The sequence below is a fragment of the Paralichthys olivaceus genome, chromosome 11 (assembly GCF_024713975.1).
Source record: "Paralichthys olivaceus isolate ysfri-2021 chromosome 11, ASM2471397v2, whole genome shotgun sequence".
NCBI lineage: Eukaryota > Metazoa > Chordata > Actinopteri > Pleuronectiformes > Paralichthyidae > Paralichthys > Paralichthys olivaceus.
This window is the reverse complement of record NC_091103.1, coordinates 11692807-11712098: the sequence shown is the minus strand read 5'-3', so window position 1 is coordinate 11712098 and position 19292 is coordinate 11692807. Positions and strand designations below refer to the sequence as shown.

The 19292-nt window shown below is 41.3% G+C and overlaps 2 protein-coding genes across 2 annotated transcripts; both read right to left on the bottom strand.

Annotated features, from left to right (window-relative positions):
* Positions 1 to 6434: 6434 nt before the first annotated feature.
* grk7b (G protein-coupled receptor kinase 7b) lies at positions 6435 to 14465 on the bottom strand. Its single transcript, XM_020094959.2, has 4 exons — positions 11933 to 14465; positions 11048 to 11485; positions 9185 to 9456; positions 6435 to 8414 (listed from the first exon to the last, which is right to left on the bottom strand). Exons 1-4 carry the CDS (start codon positions 12548 to 12550, stop codon positions 8090 to 8092), a joined length of 1653 nt encoding a protein of 550 aa, XP_019950518.2. The 5' UTR covers positions 12551 to 14465; the 3' UTR covers positions 6435 to 8089.
* Positions 14466 to 14607: 142 nt separating this feature from the next.
* rnf7 (ring finger protein 7) lies at positions 14608 to 16854 on the bottom strand. Its single transcript, XM_020094857.2, has 3 exons — positions 16549 to 16854; positions 16369 to 16416; positions 14608 to 15057 (listed from the first exon to the last, which is right to left on the bottom strand). The coding sequence occupies exons 1-3, from the start codon at positions 16721 to 16723 to the stop codon at positions 14939 to 14941; spliced, it is 342 nt and encodes a 113-aa protein (XP_019950416.1). The 5' UTR covers positions 16724 to 16854; the 3' UTR covers positions 14608 to 14938.
* Positions 16855 to 19292: the final 2438 nt, after the last annotated feature.

Sequence of the window (19292 nt, the reverse complement as noted above, 5' to 3'; positions counted from 1 at the left end):
GGGATCAGTGTCTTGTCATTGCCAATTCCTTGAGACAAACACTTGAAGCATGAATGAAATGGTTTGTGTGAGTTCATAACTTTTGCAAACATGTGTCCCATGAAACAGTTGTGATATTTGCACTTGCAGTTCAGAGAAAAGACTGTTTCAGCAAACGAGCCAAAGTGATTGAGAATAACCGTAATTCAATGTTTACAAGAACAAAACAATGATTATTACCATTTTACGTGCACTAATGAATATTTCTGTCTCAACCATTTTGTTTCTGGGGTGGTTCAGAAGATTTATGAAGGAGGGAGTGCAGAAGAGTTCCAGTGGAAAAGTGCAGAGCTCCGTTGTGCAGGGCATAGAGAGTGAACGATGCATGCAGAGATAAACAAATGTCACAGCAGACCATGTCGAAAAACATCTGGGGGCAGTGTGTGTATATATTTATGCTGGCATATTTGTATGTGTTTGTACGTGGGATCTCAGACCACATCCTCATGATCGGCACAAGATAAAGCCCGGCCTATTAATCCATTGTACATATAAAACTCATTCACCGGAGACAAAAATAAGGCCGGTAAGGTTACAGCGTGGAGTTTTTAGATTTGAGGCGTGTTGCCGCTGAAAGCATTCTCAATAGAAGTTATGGCCGCCTTAACTGGACAGGCAACTTGAGCTCAGCTGGATTTTAAATGCCAAGAGATGGCCTGCAAAGAGAAAGAGCCGAAAGTAGTGCTCCCCAAATTAGCCTGTCTGTCAAAACAGGACGCAGAGTCCAGAGAGAGGGAGTGTTTACAACTGTACTGTCCATCTGGAACATATATGAGCCTATTAGGATAGATAGATAGATAGTTAGATACACAACTGGTAACATTTGTGTTACCAATTTAAGTATCTTTTTAAGTAAGTGAAAAATGTCCCTTTTTCAGTGAATCATGATTTTACTCAGTATTCAACCAGTTTTTAACAGTATCCATTCCATCCATTCAAATATCCATTGCGGTGGTGCCTCTCTTGAGTTTAATCTTTGCATGAAATTGGACCATTAAGTTTGGCTTCATGCACCTGCTACTACTCCTTGAAACTCCTGGATTCGAGAGCAGAAACCCTTTCACAATAATTTAGCTTTGCTGTAGATTTCAGTGAGAAGCAAATGTCATGAGAGGATAGACAACTTTTGCGGGCTACTTTTTCTCAACCATGACATTGTCCAGATTGTGTGTTGACAGCGGAGGCTAAATCATTGCCTATTTACCCGGGACTTCCAGCTCCTGTCCTATCTCTGCTTGGTTCACTCTTTCTCTATTCACTGATGTCCAGAGCTGCAAGAATGATGCTGCAGGAAAGCAACTTTAACTGACCTCAACAAGGAAGACCATGCTTTCTTTTTTATACTTAACACACTCTAAACTTCAGGGGAGCTTTGATATATAACTGCTCAAGATACCCTCACAAGCTTTTAATAAAAAACACTAACTTTCAAAGGAGGAAAGTGTCACGATTTAGACTTTTTGGATAGAGTTTTTGTGGACTATTGTTATTATGGGCAGTTTTGGTTATTTGACCTTTACCTGTGTTCCCTTGTTTTCATTCTGTGTTCCATTCTGTTTCCTGTTTTATTTTGAAAGTCTGATTGCGCTTGTGTTTCTGTTCAATTTACTTCCTGCCTTGATTTGTTTCACCTGTGTGTGCTGTGCCACCTGTCTCCAGTTTGTTATCAGTTCAGTTTGTACTTAAGGTCTGTCTTTGTCAAGTCATCTGTTTAGTCATGGTCTTAGTCTCTGTCAGTTTGTCTCCAGTGTCTCCTGCCTTGTTTTCTTTTCATGGACAGTTTGAGTTTTGCCTTTTGTTTCTTCCTGGGTCAGCTCCTTGTTTTGGTCTATTTGTCATAAAACCTGCTCTCCTTACAAACCTTGACAGAAAGAGCACTTCAGAGTAACTTGGCATAAAGTCAATTCCATAGCTGCTGTTTTAGGTGACAGTGTTCCTTATTCCGAGCTGACAAGTCATTATTTAGATTCATGTATATACTATTTATGTTTCTGTGATATGCGGGCGAATTGTTCAGGGTGTACCCCGTCTCTGGACAAATGTCAGCTGGAATTGGCTTCAGCTCCCCATGACCCTAAAAGGATAAGTGGTGTAGATAATGGATAGACAGTTGAATTATTCATTTAAATCACATAACAATTTCTAAAAGACAACATATCAAATAGCTGACAAATACTACACAGTCTATCCTGTTATATACAGTGTTCTCTCTTAGCTGCCATCATATGAACTTGTTATATTAAACTGAACCTCTGATTCTTGTCTTCAACCAACCTCTGAAATTATGACACACTATCACTTCTCTCATGGCCCTGTGATTCACAAAATGAATAGAAACTTCATCCATCTTCAGGTTGCTGATTCTTTCTCTCCTGGATGGGATCCTTTACTTATGAAGATGTTGATCATGACATCATTTGGCTGCTGTCACCATCACTCTCCAGGCTTCACACACAGACGTCCTGTCCATAATGAATGAAACATTGGACAAAGTGCATCCTTTCAGGGGTCTAACCGTTTTCGCCAAGAATCTGAACGTACTTCCTTCTCAGGACCAAATGAGTCATGGTGTGAGGAGTACCTGTGAGGAAAAAAGCTCATGGTTTGGTCATAAGATCTGGAAAAGTTGTAATACTGAACAAACATTTTACACACTGACTAAACTGGTATTGATCAAAGAAAAAACATTTCATCCATTAACAGCTTTATCGACATTCCAGGTGCTCAGTGTGAGTGAATTTACACAGATATTGAAACACAGTGACACACACACACACACACACACACACACACACACACACACATACAGCAGAGATGGACTTGGATTTAGTTCAGCCTGTCTGCCACACCAACTGTCACACAGCTTACAAAGCATGCAGTAAGTACCAGCTAATTAAATCAAACTGGAAGTACTCGGGTTATATTTCAGTTTTTGTCACTGCATCCAGATCTGTGGAATCCATTGCTTTTATACCTGCTTCTGAGCACTTCTCTAATTCTCTAACACACACACACACACACACGAGCGCGGGCAGACACAGATGTCCGCACATACACAGATGCCAAACCCTGCTCAGTCAGTGACCTCTCAGGCAGCATGTTGTCCTGTATTTAAAGTGCATTAACACATGCACCACAGTTTTCCCCCCCTCACAGATCAGAGTGAGGGGTTGTAAAGGGTTTCCCTGATACAGTATTCTGTATCACTGTATCCCTCTCCCTCTGTTTGATGTGCTTATCTTCAATCGCCCTGCAGTGGAGGGGTGTGGGACATCAGAAAGCTCTATGCTCCGGGCGGCTCAGGTTTCAGGATGCTGCAACTTTGTGAACTATAAGCTGCTTCCTTGGGACTTTCTACTTGTGGGAGAGAACTTTTATACCCAGTGACAGGTGACTGCAGAGATGTGGCTGAGTGCTGGACTTGAAGTGTGAAAGTTAAGAAGTGGGATAACAGTTTTAAAAAGTCTGGCGGAGCCTCGGTTCAATCTTCAGATTGAATTACCACGAATAAGAGGTCTGGAACCAGGCGTTCTGAGGGCCTATACTCTGCACACTGAGGCTACATTCATATTACCACACTTTCATTTGAAAACTTCAACTATACTAAGGATACATCTGCCATCCACACTATTACAGAGTTTTATAGCCACTAAATCTGAGAAGTTTGGAAATGTTGCTGGCCCCATTTTAGTTAAAAAAAATGTTTTGGAACAATGATATAGACACAACTGCTTTCTGATTAGATGTATTAGACGAGCTATCATTTCAGCATTCAACAATTCTGCAACAATTCTGTGACTATCATCCAAAGGCTTCCTGTTTACACTGTCATTAGCATGACCAGTGTGTTTAAGAGGTCATGTGATATGTGTTTTCAGGGAATCAAAACTGATAAAGAGTTTGCCTATGGTTGCCAGCAGGGTGTGTAGAATTATTGCAGCATAGCTCAACTAAATTGAGAAAGAGAATTGTACATTGTTGGTTGATAAGAAAAAAATCAGCCTTTGATTGGGTGTAACCCAGCCTCCCTCTATACTGTACTTTAATGGTGCGAACTCCATTGCAAATCCATAATGAAGTGACTACATCCAGCTCATATGTAAACCTGGGGCTTGAACCTGTGGACCCGGGGCAGTAGCCAAATTAATTATTTATTTATTAATGAAGCAAATATATATATTTTTTACAAATTCTACCATTTCTCCTGCAGCCCTCCCCCCATACAACACTGACCTCCCTTCTAAAAGAGTCATTTCCATCTATTGCTGAGCCATAAAATTCCTTTTTCATGAATAAAGTGAAAACAATCTGTTAATGTGGTGAGATCATTTTCACTTCTTCCAGCACAAATCAACTTGTTTAATGAATTCTGTGCAGGCATGTAGTATTCTTGACTCACAGTTGTGGTTCAAGACATTGATACTAGAATACCAAGAATCTGAGTGTAAACAGGGAGCTATCGGCATTAGTTGGCTCCGCTGGACAAATCTGTTTTTATTGATTTTAGCTGTAAAGGAACCAAACATGTAATAGATATAGGACTAGAGCGTGACTGTGAGACTGTTAACGTGTGTGTGTGTGTGTGTGTGTGTGTGTGTGTGTGTCAGATCGGCCTCTATCCGTGCCCCTGGCAGTGGAAGGGGTCTGAGGTCTGGGCGCCTTGGAAACTGCCCATTGGGCCTCAGTGGGGAAGAACATCACACACACACACACGCTCTGTTTCTTTTGGACTGCCCTGCTGGAATTCACTTATTTGTGGAAATGTTAAGAATTCAAGCAATGAAGCTTAGAAAACTGAACATTAACCGAAATCTAAACACTTCCTGAGCGGTAGTGGGGTCAGCCCAGTGGCTCAGAGCAATGAGGATCTCGGGCCTGATCCAGGTCTTGTTTCTTGATTCTAATTTATCTAAGCTATTGTGAAATAAGATGTTATGAAAAAAGCCATAGGGGAAAATAAAGTTTCACAAGTTAAAAAATGTTTTAAACCCAAAAAATAGATGTCACTCACACTAGCCGTTAGTATGAAACAAAGAGCAGCAAACCTCTTCCTCCTTCAATCTCTCTCCCACATGGCTCGCTCTCACTTTCCCTCAGCAGACAATGGCCCCTCTGTCTCCACTGCTTAACTACTTTCTCACCTATCCTAAATACTCACACACTCTCTCAGACACACCGAGGTGCATATATAGTCATAAATCAGTGCAGTTTTTCTTTCATCTACGAAGACCTGCACATGTGTATATGCACAAATACAGACACATACCCACAGCCAGAAAAGGGGAAAAATATCCCAGCAACATCAGTGGTGTGATACGGTCGTGAGGATGCCAGGGCAGAGCTGAAGTGTGGCACAGGTCTTTGATGTGAATCCAGAGCATGGGCATGTAACAAACGCAAATACCAAATTACACCCTGTCCTCTTTTGATCTCTACAACCCCATGCCTGCTTCTACAGATGTAATTTTGTGTGTGTGTTCATCCATATCACAAGTATGTGAAGATGCACGAGTGCACGAATGCATATATGTGTGGGTGTATATCACCATGCAATTATACATGCTGTGTGTGTGTGTATTGGAGGGCAGTGTTACCGCATCACACCATGGAGGACTGAACCCTGGCAGAGGCTTGTGGGTGCCTGGTGAGAACATGTTCCTGGAGATCTTCTGTTGAGTTTGTCTTGTCGTCACGTCGTCCACAGTGGACTCTCCACTCTGGCTTCGCAGCCGATGGCGATCATATTGCATCTTGGATTTCCATCTGAACCACCCTCTAATCTCATGACAGTCGAGCGTGAACGGAACCACTTCTCAGGCCTGTAAGGTCACCCCCTTGCAGGAATTAGCACAACACATGTTTATGTCTCTCATTATCCTAATGTGTCTGAGGGTTATGCAGAGATGCACTAAGTGGTGGATGATACACCCTGAATAAAAAGCTGAGGTGACACTGTGTTATATTTGTGAATGTGCTGTGGTTTTTGCCTGGGATGTTTTGAGGAGACAAGCCCCCTCTTGTTTTTCAGACTGATCCTCACTGATAGGAAGATAATAGACGGTATCTGTACCTGGACAGGAGCAAAAAGATATCTTCATAACTGCAGCATTCCATGTCTTTTTTCAGTCTTTAAATTCTGTGTTCTATACTAATGTTCATCAATGTGCTATGTCCCTATCAAATAAACACATAAAGAACCCAGAATGACGCTCAGTAGAGAGCATACCTCCACCAAGGCCCGACAGTCCCCTAAATCAGTCAAGCTTAACTAAATTTCACTCATAATGTCATAATGTCAGTCCCCTAAATGTATAAAAAATAATCTGTCAAGATCGTGAGAAAACTGAAAATTTCATAAAATGTAAATGCAAGAAAGTGAAAAACCATTCCTGGATCCAAACCAGAATTTAATGGGTTCTTCTTCACCCACACCACATCCTTCCACCCAGTTTCGAGATATTCTGTTCTGTAGTTTTTGTGCAATACTGCTCACACACAAACATAGAAACATACAAACCACATGGCATTAAATACATAAAACATATGTGCAAAATTATTACAAAAACAGTATAAAAATACATGAAATGTCAAAATATTTGACAATGCCATCAGTATTAGATTATATCTAAATATGGCACTACTCATGACACTGCAGCTCTGTATGTAAGAGTACAAAGCATGTCTATGTACAACTACATAGACATGCTGTACAGTCAGCAACAAATCTTCGGGGAATGAAAAAAGTAAAGTCAGAAATAGCACCAGGTAGCTCAGAGGTCACTGCACACTGACCATGAAATGACAGTGTCTTTGATTTAAGTCCTTCACCAGGGCCCTTTGTCACATGTTATTTCTATTCTCTCTTTCCAATTGTCCTCGTAGCTCACTATCAAATAAAGGCAAAAGAAATCTCACTTTCTACAGTAAAAGTTTGTCATTAGTCAGTGTCATCTATCTGGAAGTGTAAAAACTAAAATCAAACAATAATTTGAGAAGCGGGAGACATGTCTCCTGCTGCCTGGGGCTTTAATTTGGTAAAATACATCCATTCTATACATGGATATGACAACAAGCGTCTGTGTAGGCTAAAAAGCCTTTCACAAAAAGACTATGTTGTTGTTGCTATGTTGTGAGTTGCTAACGTCTTTTGGTTATGGGTTGTGTATAGCTTGTAAACACAGGATAATTTGAAGGGGGGGGGGTGTAATAAAAAAGGTGGTATTGTCTTTTTAATGCCAAAAATTCTATTTTAGCATGTTTGGGGGTTTTTGTAGTGGAGAAACAATGCATATACGACAATTTGTCTCACAGCATCCCCTTGTTAAAGCTAAACAAGTCATCCGGTGCTTGTAAATACCTGAGCAGCACACAGCCAGGACAATGGTGGATGAAGGGGAGCACTGCAGGACACTGAATGCACTCTATGGGAGTGTGGCGGCACTTAGTGGTGAACGTGTGCTACTGAAAAGACTCCACAGTGCTGCACTGAGGTCGTATGACACTGTCCAGTCGTCTGAGCCAGAGGCATCCCTGGCATTTCTGTGACACTTACAGACTTTCTAACAAATGTGGCACGTTACCGCAAATACTGATCATAATCTTGCTGCTATTCAGCAACGCACGGCCATTATGGGGTCTGTTTACAAACACATGTAAAGGCTTAGGCCTGCCAACATGGCTGAGTGATGTAATGGAAACTATGAATGCACCGGGGTCTGCTGTCTCACCAGGAATAGAGGGCAAAGTATAAACCGGCGGTTCCAGCAAAATGTCAGCGTGAGTTTCCATCGAGGCATAAGACTGAAAACAAAAACTATGGATTTATTAAGACGGAGACAGGGTTCGCCCCATCATGTTTGGCTCTGGCAGGATAATAAATATGACTTTATTTGTGTGAGTAAACTTATGTATGGTCAGTCTTCAGTGAAAAAGCTGTTTTTAAAAAGGCCCTTTGTTCCAAATGCAGTTCTATATCCAGGCACTTTACTTCAAGTATTCAAAACCACTGTTGTTTGGTGCATCACCACATGTCAGTCAGGTGATGAGACGCCTACAATATGACGCACATCCTGGACATCCACATGCCTCTAGAGTGTCCCTTCAGCCCAAGGTCGTTCAGCTGGTCGAACACTCCACTCTCAATCATCTCCTTCTGCCACTGGATGGCAACTGCACCTGTGCTGAACTCCATAAAAAATGTTTCGTCCTTGGCGTCAAACTCGATGTCCTGGACCTCGGAGGTGTCCATGAACTTGTCTGCGTCCTTGGTGTAGACCACATTGGACTTTGGCACCCAGGGGGGGTCCACCAGCCCCGCCTCCAAACGATGGAAATTGATGTTCTGGAAAAACGCATGGTTTCGTGGGTCGCCATTTCTAGAAAGACAGAATACAGAACAAATGTTTAATGACTGTGATTAACAGTTGTGATACAAAGGTAAAAACATTTAACTGGGCAATAATATGAAAATGAAATCCACTCACTGTTTAGATGTCTTTAAAGAGTAATGATAAAACAACAGCAGTGAACAGAACAGAAAAACACAGTTTATAAAAGACGTGTCATCACACAAGTATTTCCCCTGTTTCTGCCTAAACCAGAGAGCTTCACTGACAACCTCAAGGACAACTTCTCAAATATTTAGATAGTGGTGCACAGTGTGACATAACACTTAATTGCACAACCTATCTGGAAGCTGTGTTGATAAAGTTGATGGATTGATGCAATTCACTGACTCTTTGGGCTGGTAGGAATATAGTTATTCATTGGAAGATCAACCTTTTTGGCTTAAAACCCCAGATTAAAATCAAACTAAACAACCTCAACTTAGATTCTTACATTTGAATAATGTTTACAGGAAATTAAACTTGACGGTAATTCACAACAAAAGTTGAGGAAAAGGCCAGATGAAGATATATTTGGTGAGCAGAACTACATTTTTTGTTATCTCTTCTGTTCCTTTAATCCTTTGTGACCCCTTCAAGTTGTCCTGACCTGACCTGGTTTCACTTGTCTGAACTTAGCTTTATGACCCTGGGCCTGCTTCTCTACAAGTATCTTACAGAGGAAGTTATACATTTTCTTGATGGAAGATTAGAAGAACCACAGGTGACAGACTTTATCTTTGAGAGAAGCTTTTACTCACCGACACCCGAGCCGATTCTCTACCTTCCTCTTGAGGAAGAGGTTGATGATATCTTTGGTGGCAGCATCAAAATGTTTGTGCTCAAACTTGCACTCGTCCTCCAGAGTGCGACGAGTCACCTCTGTGTTCTGCACCTTCTCTCTGAAGTCTCTAAAAGGCAAACGGGCAGCAACCATCTCATAGATGCTGCAGCCCAGAGCCCACCAGTCCACAGATGTCCTGTAGTACTCCTGCTTCAGAACCTCAGGAGCCATGTATCCGGTTGTACCAGCCTGACAACACACAGACGACAAAAAGAGCAAGGCAATGATGTGTATATAGGCCAGATTCAGCTCTGAGGTCACAGGGTCAAAGGTATACAACCTTTCATATTATCATGCTGTGTACAGAAATGATTAGGGATGGATGGGGAGTGGAAAAAGGGTGAAAGTTATGTATTCCTACTGAAGTGGGCTGGGAAGGGAGGGTCTATTCCTTCAGATAAAAATATATGATACCATCAACAGTAATATATCATTTCACTGAGCGCTCTCTACGAGTCACAGGTCAAGATCACAGATGGTATATAAAGACAAGACTGCTCCTCAAGAGTGAGACCAAAACATCTCAATCACTTCCTGGTGGCTGGTTGCAATGTTAGTTGATAGGACACTTGCATGGGTCAATGGATGGGAGAGTCAAATACATTTTTCTCAAAAATGGTTTCTGTAACTTTTGGTAGTTTTCATCACACATGTTTTTTCAAGTGAAGGAAGATAATTAACCATATTAAGGGAATAAGGAAGAAAAAACTCTTAGTTTGAAGAGGTCACAACCATTAGAAATATGCAACTGGTGATGGGGGCCTCAAGTGGACTTTGCTTTAATTTGAAGGGTCACTAACCCGAGAGTTTTAGAACCACCGTTACAAACTTTTGTTAAGTTCAGACCCTGAACAAAGATTCAAAACAAAGTTGCACATAACTGTGCACACTGTATATAAGTATCCATATGGGATCTTAGAAATCACCATGATAGAATCTTAGAGCGGGACAGACATGTCTGAGACCTGGCAGAATAATTTACTTTCAGAATTTCATCTCAGTTATCTACAGTATAAACAGACTATATTGATCAGCCTCAACTCGATGAAAAATCAAAATGGACTAATAAATAATGGAGACACAGACACTAGAATTCAGCGAGAAACTTCAGGGCTGACAATAAACCATTGTGACGCCAAACGATGAAGTTGTAAGACGGTCCAGTCTAAGCTTTAGCTGGTACTAGTAAAGCAAAGTTCAAACCAACTAATGCTAAGCGGTTCTGGTCAGTCTTCCATCCATTTCTCCGCCAGTGCAGCCTCCAACTGGGGTCGAAGTGAGGCACCTTTTAATGAGATTAATTTGGGTCACACAGGGTTACTGTATCTTGTGTTGTCTGTCAGAGCAAGGCTGAGAGCTATCATATCTATTCCTGGTAAGCTACTTATAGGGGTGGGCTGAAAAATATACTGTATATTGGAAATAAAGCAAATATTATTCATGTGAGTAATGCAGTAAATTACAGAAATAACTAAATAGAAGTTTCCGGAGAATTGGGTCACAAATTATTTCCACTACGGAGATCACATGTTTTTGTTGACAGAACACCGTCTGCTCTTATCACCATAAACTCTATTGGCGTCTCTGACTTCCGTTGACATCTGGCCACAGAAAGTCTGCAGAAACTCAAAGGCTCTCACTCAAAAATTTGCATTTACACATACACAAATACACATCTCTGCAGTTCAGAGCATGTCTTACAGCAGCTTATAACCACCTATTTTTTAAATGTGAACAGTAGGTTTAGTAGGTTAATCTAGGGCCAGGTCACTACACTGACCTTCTGGCAGATCATTTTGCCTTTGGGCAGCTCCACGGCCAATCCGAGGTCTGACAGTCGACACTGTCCTTTACCATCCAGCAGCACATTCTCTGGCTTCATATCCCTGTACACGATGTCCATGGAGTGCAGGTGGAGGATCCCTATGGTTATCTGGGCCACGTAGTAAACAACACGCTCCATGCGGATGCCCCGTTCCCCGAGCTCGTAGATGTGAAACCTGAGGTCCCCTCCGTTCATGAGGTCCATGACCAGGCACAGGTGGGTCCTGTTGGCATAAGCGTAAGCCAGGTTGACGATGAAGAGGCTGTTGACCTTCTCCAGGATCTGCTTCTCCACAAGGGCAAGTCCATTGCCGCCTTTCTTCTTCAGATGCCTCTTGTCCAGCTTCTTGCAGGCGTACATTTGTCCTGTGAGCTTCACCTGCACCGCACACACCTGTCACACAGACACAGCAAAGGGACTTTAAATGTTATGAAAGTGATCCTTTTTAAGTGACTTTAAAAGGGAGACTATGAAGTGAAACCATAGCCACAGTAGCCGCATGACATTCACTAAAACTTAATATAGAAGTGGTACAGGTCAATGTAGTGATGTCAACGTCTATATAGAAATATAAAGCTGTGGTTTGCTAATATGAGCCTTCATAAGCTACTGCTTCAAATAAGGCTGTAGCAGCAAAACTCAGAATGTATTTAATTGATTGAATTAAATTGATCACAGTTGCCTTTAATTGCTCAGGGATGCAATGAATCAAGTTTGCCTTTTCTTGTTATCCCTTGCACCCTATGAATGAAGATACTGGGATCCAAATTTTACCTTTAATATGTCACCTTGTCTGCAGATTTACATTTTTTTCAAGATGCCCAAACACCTACTACCTACCTCACCAAAGCCACCTTTCCCCAGAATCCTGAATTCATAAAAGTTTTTGTCACTGATCCTCTGCTTTTCGTACTCCTTCCACTGCAAGAACTTATAAAAGAAGGGGCTGTTCAGGTACTCGCAGAAAGGTTGTCCCTTCAGGAAGTCCCTTGTGGCTTCTTTGAACTGGTCCATCATCGTCTCGTCAAAGTACTTGCATGATAAATCTTTGCATCTCTTTGCATTCTCTCCTGTGAGATAGGAGAGAAAATGCTTGGATTCAGGTTGACAGAACTTGGCGAGGATGCTCGGTTTGGCCTTTTCTTTGGTTTCATCTTCCGCAACGCTCCAGATGCTCAGCTCCTCCAGGAATTTAGCGGCGGCCTCGTACTGTGGGTTGGAGGTCTGGAGAAACTGCTGGAACAGCTTCCTCCCAATAGGCTGCTGCTCACACAGGGACTCGTACCTACTATCTGCAGCCGCACGGAGAGCAATGGACTTTGGTCTTGGCAGTGTGAGGCTGAGCCTGTGCTTCCTCAGCTCACTGCGGTCAATGTGCTGAGCCTTCAGGTAGGCCGTGTTGGCCACCAGGTTGTTAAGGCCCACCAGGTCATCCATGCTGGACGCATCGCGAAGCATATTTGCAGAGGCAGCTGGTAACTACAAAACGATGGTATCCGCAGGGTCCATACTCATCTGAGAGCTTCGAGCACCTGCATTCTGATCATCCTCTACCTCTTGAACCACGCCTCTCAGGGCATTAAAAGTCCCAATGTTCTCAGGGATTTGTTGGTAGCTTAGTGTCTTCGTGTGCTCATTTGTAGACGGCACTTAGAGAAAGCGACTTGTGCGGTTTGAACTTAAGAGGCTTTGGGCTGGTCTATTTTTAGGTGATGCAAATTGCCTGAGTGCATCAACTGTGGTGGTAAACATGACATGATGAGGTGGCACATCCTGACCTTAACTTAAAATTGATCATAAATTGTTCTGAATATAAAAAAGATAGCATGTAAAGTATACAACGTACACAGTCTGACTGACACACCTCATGACTTATTGCAGGACAAGGAATTCAAACTTAACCTGTTAAGCCCTAATTGGTTTAAGGAGCCTTAAAATTAGTTTCATGAGCGATAACTGACCAAGCAGCCAGAAGAGAGAGGCCAGTGCACTAACACTCTCGTCTGTTAGCTGCTCAGAGCTTGTCTTGAAGTTCATTCTTGTCATATAAAAAAGCAGGTGACAAAGTAGTTCGTTAGTTAGTTAGATGCTGTTCTGGAGCTTTCATCTGCAGATTAAAATCAGGGTGTGTGGACTTTACCCAGGTGTCAGGGCACAGAAATGTTTAAATCATGAAGATCATATGGTATAACCTGACAGCTCCAGACCAGCTACTAGGTGGAGCTCAAGGTGAGATTGTTATCTTATTGTTATCCACTTAGAAACACTTAAACATGTTGCAAGCTTCAACTTTGATTCTGGCCTTATGAAGATGAATCTAGATGACATTGTAGTATCTATTGCTTTACAAGCAAATTAACTCTATAACTATTGTCAGAAGAAGGTTGTATCAATTCTGCAGTTCTTTTCAGACCACTGCTCAATGGTGATTCAAAGATTTGTCAAATAATGTTGCTTATATTGTTCTTAAGACTAACGCAAAAGCTATGCCCTAGGGGAAAAAGAAAAGTAAAATACACATGCTACAAGTGTAAAGGAAACACACAGATCTACAAGAGTCAGGGAACAGAGTTCACTGATTTGACAGACTCAATTCCTCTGCAGCCTCACAAGTGCTGTCTCATAGTGGTTTGCATGGCTACAGTCCACGTAGTGCACGTCAGCTGCCAAAGTAGCCCAGTCAGGGCAGAATGGAGTCCACGCTTCAACTGTTCATTCGGTTTTCTTTGGTGATTGTTACATATTAGCAGATGATGTCACTGAGATGACTCTATGCTCTGACCAGCCCTGCAATGCTGCAAGCTAAAACCTTTCTGAATGAACAGATGACCAATGATCTGATCTGGGTTGATTTAGATGCTTCCTGTCCACTGTAAGTTACACATCTGATTGGAAGCAACCGTGTGTATTAGTGACAGAGATGAAGATGTAACTGTTTCTGGGGTAAAACTGGCCAAGTAGCAGATAACCCCCTTTCTTGATGACAATTTAATACTGGTGAACTGATAACAAATTCATATGTTAAATACATTAAAGAGTATTCAAGATATGGCATCAGTCATCAGTTTTGATATCGTGGTTGGTAGGTTTGTAAAATGTTTTTTTCCATAAAACCTGCTCTTCATTGCACAAAAGAATCCAACATTTGTAGTTTCAATCAATCATAGCATAGTATACGATTAAAGTAAAGTACATGTAAGTACACAAAAAAGTCAACAAAAGCAGGTGTACAAGAAAGGCGTTGTGTGACAGTTAAAATCTGAAATGAATCAGTTGAAATGATTCTTGGTGAGAATTTAACGTCAGATTTATGTATCTTCATTGTTATTGACTTTTGGGGATGCAGACAAATTTCTGTCTGAAGAATGAAAAAAATATTTCCATTCCTTAACCAGCCAAATCTTGGCAGGTCAATGTGCTGCACTTTCCTGAATATAATCTAAAACATGTGTTGTAGAATAGTACCTACTTCCATGATATCACCGTAGGAAAATACTAAATGACAACTACATATATTTACAGCTATTCACAATTCTTTATTTCTGAAAGGATAGTCACATAAGATGTGCCGATCATCATCACAGACAATAATATAACCTGATCAAACACTGCAGCACGTTTCATCCATCTCTTCATGACTCCTGATCCCTCCAGCCACATTAAATAACGAGTCTGTGCTGCTTTATCCACCGCCCTCCTTCAATACCAGGACGACAGGAACATGCAAGTAGGAGGGACAGATGATGATGTCTGTGGCTCTACACAGGACGCTGCAGTGATCCATGTCAAGTCTGTCACCACGTTCGGGTGCGTGCAGGCGAGAGTCAGAGCGCCTGGACATGGAGCTTATTTGCCGATTCTCTGAACCACCCAGTCCTGCTGGCAGAGGGGACAGCGATTGTTCTGCTTCACCCACAGGGACATGCAGCAGTTATGGAAGGAGTGGTTGCACTCTCCCCACACAACTGAAAGACAGAGGAGTGGAAACATAGGGGGTGAGGCAATTAACGAGTACAAGGGTTACAAAGTCCATAGTAGTATAACTGTATTTAATGGAACAGTAAATAAACTGATTCACTTTTGTTTTGACCTTTTACAAAAAGCACATCACTTGGCATTAATGTGTTTCAGTCCAGTCAAACAGGACAATAGGTGATTTTTTTATTTATTAAACTACTTCTAACCCGTACTCAGTTAAGTCCTTGGTAATAAGTGTGCTGACTCAATTTACTAAATATTTTACTAGTCATTGAACAGTTAGAGTGTGAGAAGTACAATATGAACAAGTATAAAAGTGTGTATTGAAACTTAACTTCTGAAAATATTTTAGGTCATTTGTAAGAAGGTTATTTTCCCACCCCTGTCTGTTGGTTGGTTTACTTGTTGGTTTGTGTGTTTGTCATCAGGATTACACAAAAACTACTGAACAAGAATTATTTTACCTCTTTCTTCGACACTGAAATTTTCACCAGGAATAATTCATGGATTTTGATTAAACAAAAGGCAGCTCAATTGAATCAAATATTAGTATGTTCTGGAAAGTTTACAAGCAATATTATTTGAAGTTGCCATATTGGACAAAAGAGACATGCACTGGAGGTTAAATGTGTTGTTAGTTATCTTTTCTAGATATGCTTTCATCAAATGTCATGTTGATCAAAACCTGCAAGTTCTAATACATTATGAATATATGAACAGGCTATTTCTATTTTTCCTTTAAAAGATGTTTCTGACAGTGGAGAAAGAAGTATTAGATCACAGTGAAAGTAGAAAGACCACTGTGTACTCAGTCACAAGTAAAAGTCCTGCACCCCAAAAATGATTCTCAAGTTGAAGTAGAAGTATCAGCATCACAACATACTTTCAGGTGGAATTACAGGGTATCATTTATTATATTAAAGTCCTCTGTTAACATATAAAACACCATGACTTATTTGTTAACTTCTATCAATCTAACGCTGCAAAGATTCTAGTAACAAGATCCATGTGGAGTCAATTGTACGATATTTCCACCTGAACTGTTGAGGAACTTAAGTATGAGGAAGCTGATGCTCAAAGTACTCAACTACAAGTACCTAATGTTTCGTCAACTGCAGTATTTGAGTAAATCTACTTAGTTACTCTCACACCTGCTGGTGTTAGATACGTATAAAAACATAGTGACAGTTGAAATCAAAGCATCTGGATTTGCAGCCATTAGCTTGGTGACTCACTGACAGCTCCGTCAGAGCAGCTAATTTTAGCCGGGCGATGCTAGAGTGCTAACACGGTCTTACCGACACAGTCCTCCTGTTTGTTTTCCGCCTGACACCGAAGACAAGCGTCTGCAAATGAGATTCAAACAAAACAGAAACACGCACGTCAGCGAGCTGCAGTTTCACTCATTCGTATGTTTGCGCTAGCTTAGCATTAGCGTGTGTCCGAGCCAAGCTAGCCGCGGACCCGCTGACACTCACCCATCACCTGGACCCGACAGATGGCACATGTGTCGCATTCCACATCCCAGCTCCACATGGCCACCGCGTTCCACTTCTTCAGGGAGAACATCTTGTCCCCGCCCGACTTGGAGCCTGAGGAGGTGTTGCTGATGTTGTGTGAGAGGACCAGACTCGGCTCCTCACCGTCATCCATCGCTGCTGCTGCTCACTTCAGTACGCACGGTGACGTTAGCCCGCTAAGCTAAGCTACACAAGATGGACGCAGCGGCTCGGTTATGCTAGCGCTAATCGTGTCGCGCTAATGTTAGCTTGTCTTGTCTCCATAGCAACAGGAGAGGGCGCTGTTTGATTGGTTCATACAAAATAAACCACTGAGCACTTTATTAGGAACACCACACGAGCTTCCTTTAACTCTCTGCTCCATGTTGACATATTGACGTCTACGTCACATGATTTCTGCAGATCTATAGATCCCTGGGGAGAAACTGGGTTGTTCTTATGGTTCAGCCTAGGGTGAACATATATACACACCAAGACAATTACAATGAAATACAAAACACATTCAAGTGTATTGTAAACATATTTGCATAATGATACAATATATATAAGAAGCAGCACAAGATGTGTAATAATATAGTCATTCTGATCATACAGTATATCAGAATCAGAAGTACTTTATTAATCCTTGTAGGGAAATTCAAACGTCACAGAGCTCCTGATGAAGAGGTGAAAGAGCAAAAGCAGGTATAAACATAGTAATATAAAAGCCAGGTAAGACTAAAATGAAATAAAAGATATACATATGTAGAAATAAAAACCGGGTGTGTATAGATTTACATTTGTACATGAATGTAAGTTAAAGTATACACAGTATACATGTTGAAGCTTATTTACAGGTTATCATTATACAATCTGACAGCCACAGGCAGGAATGATTTCCTGTGGCGTTCTGTCGAGCAGCGTGGGTGAATGAGTCTGCCACTGAACGAGCTGCAGAGGCTAATCAAGACATATACAACAGAATCATGTCAAGATCCCTGTTCTGTTGATTCCCACATGGGTTTTATTGGATTCAGATCTGGTGACTGAGGAGGTCACTACACACTGAAGATTTTTTGGTGTGAGACGACCTTTGATTTGTGACAGGATGCATTATGACAGGATGCATTATTTTGCTCTATGTTTCCATTAGAAGATGGTGACTGTCCGTAAACATGTTCAGTAACAACCACAATTGATTGGGTTAAAAAATAACAGTTGATATCAGTGTCCTTTTAGTATCATTATCACTCTCAAGCAGCCATTGTAGAATCGTTATGTATCATAATGTTATTGTTGTTATAAGATGAGACACCTCTTTTTGTCTTTCTATCCCCCCTCCTCTTTTCTGTTTTGGTTGTGCATCATAATCCCTCGCACAACCAACCAAGTTCAGGGGGTGCAGTGTATTTATTTTTCTAAAGGGCAGTTTTTTTTGTTAATGTTGTTACTGTAACTATGCTTAATTAAATTACGTTTCTTGTGATGCCCTCCCTGACATTCTGCACCAGAGGCAACCATCTATGTCTCCAAACCGGCCCCTTAGTGTGCCAAGAAAACATTCCCCACTTCATAACACCCCCTCCACCAACATGGACTGTTTATACAAGGGTGCACACCAAATTCGGACCCTATGAGTGTGTGTCCACTGCAGCCTCAGATTTCTGTTGACAGGAGTGGAACCCGACATGGTGTCTGCTGTTGTAGACCAAACATGTTCTCGGATGCTTCTCAGCTCACAGTTGTTGGAGAGGTTATCTGAGTTACTGTACTATACTGTTATTCTCCCTGGACCTCTTAGCAACAAGGTTGTAAGTTTCCATCCACAGAGCCACTGCCCACTGGATGCTTTTCTTGTTTTTCAGAGAGTTAGAGTCTAGCAGTTTCAGAAATACTTGAACCAACAATCATGACCCATACAGACACTGATGTAATTATTTTCCATTTATGATGTTTGATCTAAACATCAACTTCAGTCCCTGGCCTCGATCTGGGCATGGTTTTATACATTGACCTGCTGCCAAGTGATTGGCTGATTTGATAATAGCACGCAGAAGCAGGTGCTCGTGCACATAACACACATAAAACACCCATAAAAAACTTTAATAGAGGTCATATTGACCTCCATGTTAATTATGGTTACATCAAACTTTTAATAACATCTTTCTTTTCTCGTTCACTTCCTCGTTTCTTTCTATCTTTATCTTCTCTCCCTTATTTCTCTTCTTTTAAAACCAACTGGTTGGCTGCTCACCAAGCGCTTACTAATGGTGGGAACAATATTATAATGTGTCGACCTTGCTCTATATAGCGCCTTGAGATAATGTATTCATGTCGTGATTTGGTACAATACAAGAAAAAAAAAAGAATTGAATTGAAGTCAAGGGGATGCCCCAAATGGAGTCTGATTAAAAGCTTTACTTCATGTTTTTGAAATGATTTAATTATTGAAGTATGCATGTTTTTGAATTGGCACAACAGCATCTTCCTCCCTACAAGTGTTCACAGTAAATGTATTGAATACTCACTAGTACATTTTAGTAAGTTGTCAGTGACATTATTGCACAACCGCTGATTAGTGTAAATCAAAAACTGTGTAAGCTTTAGCAAGTATCATACAACGGTCAACAGAAATACTATGCGTTTTCAGTCACAGGACTTGTATCTCTTTTCTTGTTTTTCTAATTGTGCGTGTGTGTGTGCGTGTGCGTGTGTGTGTGTGT

Excerpts from the sequence above, each read along its gene's own strand:
- grk7b (XM_020094959.2), bottom strand. The coding sequence starts at position 12,550 with ATGCTTCGCGATGCGTCCAGCATGGATGACCTGGTGGGCCTTAACAAC. Across the intron at positions 11,486-11,932 it reads GGAAAGGTGGCTTTGGTGAG|GTGTGTGCGGTGCAGGTGAA; the intron begins GTAGGTAGTAGG and ends TCTGTGTGACAG. Across the intron at positions 9,457-11,047 it reads GCAAAATGATCTGCCAGAAG|GCTGGTACAACCGGATACAT; the intron begins GTCAGTGTAGTG and ends GTGTGTTGTCAG.
- rnf7 (XM_020094857.2), bottom strand. The coding sequence starts at position 16,723 with ATGGATGACGGTGAGGAGCCGAGTCTGGTCCTCTCACACAACATCAGC. Across the intron at positions 16,417-16,548 it reads CTGTCGGGTCCAGGTGATGG|ACGCTTGTCTTCGGTGTCAG; the intron begins GTGAGTGTCAGC and ends TCTCATTTGCAG. Across the intron at positions 15,058-16,368 it reads CAAACAGGAGGACTGTGTCG|TTGTGTGGGGAGAGTGCAAC; the intron begins GTAAGACCGTGT and ends TCTGTCTTTCAG.